General features: G+C 47.7%; 1 protein-coding gene and 1 pseudogene across 1 annotated transcript in view; both read left to right on the top strand.

Annotated features, from left to right (window-relative positions):
* Window positions 1–215: 215 nt before the first annotated feature.
* On the top strand, window positions 216–2,086 carry LOC146558995 (collagenase 3-like; annotated as a pseudogene).
* Window positions 2,087–5,373: 3,287 nt separating this feature from the next.
* eef1b2 (eukaryotic translation elongation factor 1 beta 2) overlaps window positions 5,374–7,642 on the top strand; it is a 4,984-nt gene continuing 2,715 nt past the window's right edge. Inside the window, exons 1-5 of the mRNA XM_085246968.1 lie at window positions 5,374–5,532; window positions 5,886–6,008; window positions 6,083–6,215; window positions 6,286–6,352; window positions 6,526–6,651. Coding sequence (XP_085103094.1) covers window positions 5,453–5,532; window positions 5,886–6,008; window positions 6,083–6,215; window positions 6,286–6,352; window positions 6,526–6,651 — 529 coding nt within the window. The 5' untranslated portion in view covers window positions 5,374–5,452. The remainder of the gene's footprint in view (window positions 5,533–5,885; window positions 6,009–6,082; window positions 6,216–6,285; window positions 6,353–6,525; window positions 6,652–7,642) is intronic.

Here is a 7,642-nt window from a genome sequence, read left to right as displayed (position 1 = left end):
CGTGATGTGATCAAAACCAGACTTCCTCTGTGATCCATAAAAGGACCGCTTCCTCGGTGACAGCAGGTAGTCACTCAGCTCCTCCAGCCTGTAGCATATATAAGAGCTTCTCGACCACCAGCCTGAGACATGAGGAAGCATGAAGATTTTGAGCCTGAGTGCTCTGCTGAGCCTGGCACTCAGTTTACTGTGTGCCGATATCTCAGCCCAGAAAGATGCAAGTTTGGCAAAGGTACTATATACCTGACATGTCTGTGGCGAAGGTGGATGACTCCATAGAGAAAGCTCTGCAGGTGTGGGCCAAAGTCACGCCCCTGAGGTTCAGAAGAATCTATAGCAGCATTGCTGACATCATGATCTCCTTCAGCCGCAGTGGTGAGTCCACAAAGCACACAGTAATATTATCCCATAAAGACCAATGCAATCTTAGGTGTGTGTGTTTAGTCTACCCTGATTACCCTCCAACAGGTCATGGTGACGGCAGCCCCTTGGATGGCCCCGATGGCAATCTCCCCCACGCCTTTGGCCAGGCACTTGGGATTGGAGGAGATGCCCATATTGATGATGATGAAACCTTCACATTCCACTCAAACACAGGTGACTCTGTGACTTTGTTCCTGATTACTGCTCAGGATGTGGCCTGACTACCTTAAACTGTGACCTGTGGTTCTGAGTTTCTGCTCTAGGCTACGTCCTGTTCATGGTCGCTGCTCACGAGTTTGGTCACTCTCTGGGCTTGTCTCACTCTGATGACCCTGGCGCTCTCATGTATTCAATGTACTCATACAGTAACCTGGACACCTTTGTTCTGCCCTGGGATCTTAAAGGTATCAAGTCCCTTTACAGTGAGTCTTCACTTCTTCCTTTATGAAAAACTTTCAATTTGACCAAAACTTGTGGTAACACTCTACAACACAGTCTACAACTAAGGGCATAATTTCCCTGTAATTTTATTGAATGGATGCCATCAATTATATTTATCTATAAATAATTAAAAAACACTGTACTTTTTCGGGGTCATATTATGGAGTGACTTAACCTTGGCTAACTTGAAGGTATTTTATTACAAAGTTTAGACTTGCTCTGTCATTGTGAAGCTAGATGGGCCTACAAATGTTGAGTCATTATTTGATTAAGCGAACTTGTGCACTAGTTTGTGCACTAGCTTGTCTGTGATGTCACATTGATGAAATGACCTCCAGGTCCAAATGATGACCCCTAGGGCGCCCGTCAAGCCCGACGCCTGCGACGTGACCCTGGTTTTGGACTGCGAGGAGAGATGCTCTTCTTCAAGGGCAGGAAAGTAAAACAAATCCATGTGGAGCGTTTTTCTCCATGGTGTTGCTGAGATGATCATTTGTGTGTGATCAGGTTCTTCTGGTGTAGCCACCCTCAGCTTGTGACCCCTCAGCAGGCTGTCATCACAAACTTCTGGCCCGACGCATCAGTTATCATCGACGCTGCATACGAGAGCCCACAGTCAGACCGAGTCCTTCTTTTTAAAGGTCTGTGTCCATCTGCTGAAGCACGCTTCATCCCTCCCTCACACAGGTCCGCGATGAAATCCTCTTTACATCTGTTTGCAGGCTGCTGCGTCTGGGCGTTCAGCGGCTATGACCTCGTGACCGGGTATCCTAAATCCATACCCAGCTTTGGTCTACCCACAGCAGTGGAAAAGGATGCCGCCCCCAAATGACCCACAGACCAGGAAGACTCTTTTCTTTGTAGGCAGCAGTTACTACAGGTATGTTCAGGTCACACCTGGGGAATATCTTGCCTAATCCCATTTCTCTTCCAGCTGTGACGAGGCCAGGGTGGACATGGACGACGGAAACCCCAAACAAGTGGATGACACCTTCCTGGAAATGAGCTCCGGAGTGACAGCGGCTCTGTTGTACAGAGGTGAGCATCTGTCCAGCTGTTTTCAGGGTCTTTGGGCTGTAATGCAGAACAAACAGGTGACGTGTGTCCCGCAGGTTTCTTCTACCTGTACAGTGGACCATACATGTACGAGTTCAGCCAGAGGACGGGGAAGCTGCTCCGTGTGCTGAGGAACAGCTACTTCCTGTCCTGCTTCAAACTCTAGACCCATTGACAAGTTCACACAAAATCCCAAATTAAAGGAGAAGAAGAGCCAATAATTTTTTAATGATTTCACTGAGCTCAGGTGTTTCTGTAACGTCACTGCTTTATAAAGTTTTCAATATAAATTTCCCTGTGGCACAGTCGTCCTTGTTTATTTGCTGCAAGTCAACCTGTGAACATCACACACATCAAACACAAACCAGTTACCGTATTTCCCGGACTACAAAGCGCACCTGAATATTAGCCGCACAAGCTAAAATTAGGGGGAAATCCTGTTTTGTACATACATTAGCCGCACCTGACTAAAAGCCGCAGGTGTTTCAATGTTGACTTATCATATGTAAGAGAATATGCACAAAGGGAATTGTCAGGAAAGAGATGGCTGTTTGGAGACACACCCCTTTTATTAATATTTTGAAAAACAAGTTACGGGTACATATTTGCATAACTTTTTAGGTATATGTACAAGTAGCGGTAATTACAAGTACGAAACATGTACTGTGCTTCATAAATGAGTAACAAATGTAGTACATAACAATAACCTACAGCACACCAGAAAAATAGATTCGGACTACCTTTTAGGCTCAGGTGCAGCGACACGGCTTTAACAAGAAGAAAAGTCAGTCATTCACCACCATCTTTCTCTTCTTCCCGCGCACTAAAACCACCAAAGTCCTCTTCTCCAGTGTCGGAAACGAACAGGCTCAGGATGGCTTCGTCATCCACTCTCGGCTCCTTTCCTTCGTTGTCACTTTCAAAACCAGTGTCAGAGTCGAACACCCTCAGAAGGGCCGTGGCGGTGTCCTCTCCATCATGCAGCAGTCCAGCCCTTCGAAATCCGTAGGTGATCATGGATGTTTTCACACTTTTCCACGCTGTCAGAATCCACCAGTGGAGTTGAGCATAACTTGCTTTTCGCAAGTTTATCGCTGCTCGTCATCCACGCCTCCCGCTGAACGCGTAGCGCTACTTTGAAGTTTGTTTTTCGCGCTACTTGTACGGCACTATGTTGCCTGGCGGACGGACATGTGACCAACATACCACTCTTGAACCCCGATACTGTGTGTCTGATCACATGCCCTTCTGCCAGGCAACGTAGTGCCGTACAACAGCGGAACAAACAAAACAAATCACCTTACGATATCACAAAAATCATGGACAATCCATAGAAAAGCCGCACCTGACTAAAAGCCGCAGGGTTCAAAGCTTGTGCAAAAAGTAGCAGCTTATAGCCCGACAATTACGGTAAATACATCATGTCTAGGTGTGTTACAGCCTGAGGTGGCACAGGTACACACTACGGTATTTAAGGGACAAGTACAACTTTACTTGAATAAAGGGGCAAAAATACTTAGAGTACAAAACCAGTACCTGTACGTTTCAGGTGATACTCATATCAGAATATGGTAACACAAACTTTATTTAAACTGAGGGTCTGACTGAACATCTGTATTTACTGCTGCCTCCACACTTGGACAGGTAAACGAGAGTGTACAGTGGGGTTTGGCAGATGGAAGAACCACAGAACTGGTAGTAGTGGTGCATCATGGGAAAGAGAGTCAGTCAGAATTAAATTAATGAAATAAATAAAAGTTTGTTTTAGCAGGTTGGTCAATATGTAGAGTGGAATGAGAGTGCCCTCTCCTGGACCTGTGAACAAACTGCAAGCAGCTGCTGATCTTACTTTGAATGGAAACACTGAGTTTGAACCACACAGACAGCCAATGAAAGTGAAGCTGGACAGGTGTGAGTCACACCTGTGGGTAACCCTGGGACAGGTGACAGAAACATCTGCTTTCATATGTCGGTTTGAGGACTCACAGCTATCTTAGAGACAGGAAAGTAATGCAGTGCTTTTACATAAACGCTGTAGTTGTTTGTTAATGTCAGTGATGTCATTATAAAGAGCTCATCATTTAGAGCAACAGAAGGTGTGATCTGATCAGAGGTTTAAACCAGCTGTGCGCACATCTGTTCAGGTACAAAGTGTAGCAGCGACCATCTCCTGTTGTGTCCTGAGCCAAGCTTCAGGTGAGTCTGACTAGAGGCTCAGAAACAGGAAGTGAGCTGAGAACTGTTACTGTTACCAGAATTGTATTGTGTAGTACTTTACAGTAGTTAAATACTGTACTAGGATCAGTTCAAGTAGAACTGAAATAAAAATGGCTGCGGTTACAGAGGAGTGTGATGTCTGAACAGGATAAAACTGATGATCTTCACTGAGTGTGCTCTTATTGCGTGCCTGCAGGAAGGCTAGTGTTTGCTGTTCTCCAGAAAAAGAACTAGAAGAACTGCAGGTCTGAGTAAAACAGACCTGCAGTTCTTCTAGCCCTGACTGGCCAGTTGATGGTGTGCACTCTACTGAGGTCACATTTTGGGATTGCCAGGGATCGCTCGAACCCCCACAGCCGTTACTGAGGTCACATCAGTCTGATGACCTGCTGATTTCGATACCTCAGCTTCATATCTGTCACTGACTCTGACCACCTGCTCCCTCTCACCTGCCTGTCATAGCCTGTCTCAGGCTGTGTGATGTCATCAAAGTGCGACAGTGAAGACTGATCTGCATGATTTTATAACAATACTCTGAGTGAATGCCGCTGCTGCTGATGAAGATGATGTTATGGTCATTGACAGCAGCGTCCATCTTACTCTCTCTGGAGATCAGGCTGGAGATGATGGAGATGATGATATACAACATCAGTGACATTATCTGTGACATCAGACAGCAGGATGAAGTTTATGTAAGATGAAGGTCTGACTGTTGTGGGTGAGCTGTGGGTGATGTGATACTGATGCTGATCCAGGACTAGCTGAGCTCAGGTACACGATGAGATGCAGAAACACTGAAGCACCCCAACACCTGCAGGAGGAGTTACTTTATCAGGTTACTGAGGAGGACTGAGACATCGCCATCATGAAACGGACCATCGATTATTCATGTCTGACTGATCTGACATCAGTCAGAGGAGCAGCTGAGCTGGATCGTTGCTGCTGATGATGAAGTAACCGTAAATACATACAGGTAATAATTACTTTATTTACACAGCTCCAAAGCCACAGTCTCCTCGGTCTGCTCTAATGATTCACTAAATAAGGCTACAGAGCGTGCTGCCTCTTCATTGGTCGCTCTTTAACGTTTGTCACCTGTCCTGAGCTGGACTCGAACCCGCGCTCTCCGGCTCTTGTCAGCAGATGTTTTTAAATAAAGTTGGACTGGGAACGCCTTCCTCCTCCTCCCACCTCCTCGGGGCGGAGCGCCAGCACTCCTCTGAGGAGGAGTCTGTCTCCTCCTATAAAGAGGATCCCCGCTCCTCCTCCTCCCTCTTCTTTCTCCTCCGGCGGATCCTCGCGGTTCCTCTTCATCATGGGTTTCGGTGACCTGAAGTCAGCCTCCGGCCTCAAAGTGCTCAATGACTTCCTGTCCGACCGCAGCTACATCGAAGGGTGAGTGCCGGGAACCGCCGTAAAGCGGGAGAAACTGCGACCCAAAATAGCCGTCATGTTGGGTCCATGCTGAGCTAACAGTTAGCTGCCTTGATTAAAGCGCTAAAGAAAGGAAACCGGAAAGGGGACGGTAATCTGGCGCGAGAGGTGCACCAGTCTTGGAAGGAGGGGTAGGGTCCGGGCCGATGCCGTTTTTATTCACTTCCGTTTGACGTGACAAGCTGTTAGCTTGTTAGCCGCATGCTGCTAACGGCTGCGCGCCGCGAGGCTGCGCGCTGACTCACGTGGACTGAGTGAAGTCCTGCACCTGCTCTTGGAGTACCCCTAACCAAGGTCATGTGTTCTCTCCTCAGGTACGTACCCTCCCAGGCTGACGTGGCGGTCTTCGAAGCTATTTCGGCTCCGCCCCCTGCTGACCTGTACCACGCAGTTCGCTGGTACAACCACATCCGGTCCTACCAGAGCGAGAAGAGCAGGTGAGCGCTGCTGACATCATGGGGTGAATACCGGTGTGCTGGCGGCAGCAACTAAGCCCCGCCTCCTGTTTTAGTCTTCCAGGTGTGAAGAAGCCCCTGGGTCAGTACGGGCCCCTCGGAGTGGCCGACACCACCTCAGGCTCCGCCCCCACCACAGCCAAAGACGAGGACGATGATGACATCGACCTGTTTGGTTCAGATGAGGAGGTGAGGAGGTGGTGATGTCACCATGACGCTACAGTGTCATGGTCACTCTAACCTGAGTTTTGTTTGACAGGAAGATGCTGAGGCGACCCGGCTGAAGGAGGAACGTCTCGCCGCCTACGCTGCCAAGAAGTCTAAAAGTAGGTCCGCCCCCCTCGCAGCCAATGCATAATACAGACTCTGTGATGATTAACCAATCACCATCTTTCGGCTGACGCCTGATGGACGCCTTTTCTGCCTGACGAGTCCCACCCTCGCACGGCTCGTGGCTCGCTCAGTTTCCACAGTAACTAACCACTCCCCTGTCCTGCAGAGCCCGCAGTCATCGCCAAGTCTTCGATTCTATTGGACGTGAAGCCGTGGGACGATGAGACTGACATGGCGAAGCTCGAAGAGTGCGTACGCAGTATCCAGATGGACGGGCTGGTGTGGGGCCAGTGTGAGTACTACTGCATACACTACTACACACACCACTGTGGGGTCAAAGTATTACACACAGGGTTGGAGTCAGTATTTGGATAGATGGGCTGGTGTGGGTACTGCACAGAGTAATACTACTGGTAGCACTGCAGTAGCATTACAGTAATCATTGTACCAGATGATGTGGTGGTAGTAGTAGTGTCTAACACTCGGAGCAGTAGTGAGGTACTGATCAGTACTCTGTCAGTTCAGTCATTGATAACGCTGTGATCATTGATTATAGATGAGTACTGATGGATCAATGGAGCTGATCAGTTATTGGGTGGATCAGTATACCTGTGACACCTGAAGTAATGATTATATATCATTACAGGCTAGGGCTGGGCCATATCATACCGTTCACGGTAATGCCGGTATAATGTTGGGCAACAAAAAGAAAATGAAATATCGCGATAGAATATGGGAAAAACGCGCATGCACAGTGCCTTTGTTTTCATACGCACATGGTGCCAAAAGCATGACTGAGAATGAGAAGGGCGAAAGTTGGTTTGTAAAAATGCTGCAACCTCAGTGGTGTGGAACTGGTTTAGCTTTCGTCTGTCAGATACACAACAAAGCACTATTTTTGGTAGAGCATGCTAGCGGGCCGTCGTTATTACCATGTTGTTTGGAAAATACGGCACACTTAAAATCAGTCCTTTGATTCTTCTGAAAATCGACAGAGCCCCTTATAATCCCGTGTGCCTTATGTATGAACTCTGGTTGTGTTTACTGACCTCGAAACTATTTTATGTACACGGCGCTCGAAAATCTGTCAAATGTTTCAGTACGACTTTGCTAAGCTACAAAGTCACACCGCTTGATGGATTGTCGGAGCATTACGGCTATCGTAAGCGGAGCTGTGTGTGTGTGTGTGTGTGTGTGTGTGTGTGTGTGTGTGTAACCTCTTTTTAAGTGTTGTGGACATTATACATGGTTATGCTGAGGATATGTCGGCCAGTTTCCACTGG

Source organism: Mchenga conophoros, linkage group LG15 (assembly GCF_057382185.1).
Source record: "Mchenga conophoros isolate Kocher_MC1m ecotype Shallow Benthic linkage group LG15, M_conophoros_male_GT1.1, whole genome shotgun sequence".
NCBI lineage: Eukaryota > Metazoa > Chordata > Actinopteri > Cichliformes > Cichlidae > Mchenga > Mchenga conophoros.
Note: the sequence above shows the minus strand (reverse complement) of the source record. Positions and strands in the feature narration are given on the sequence as shown.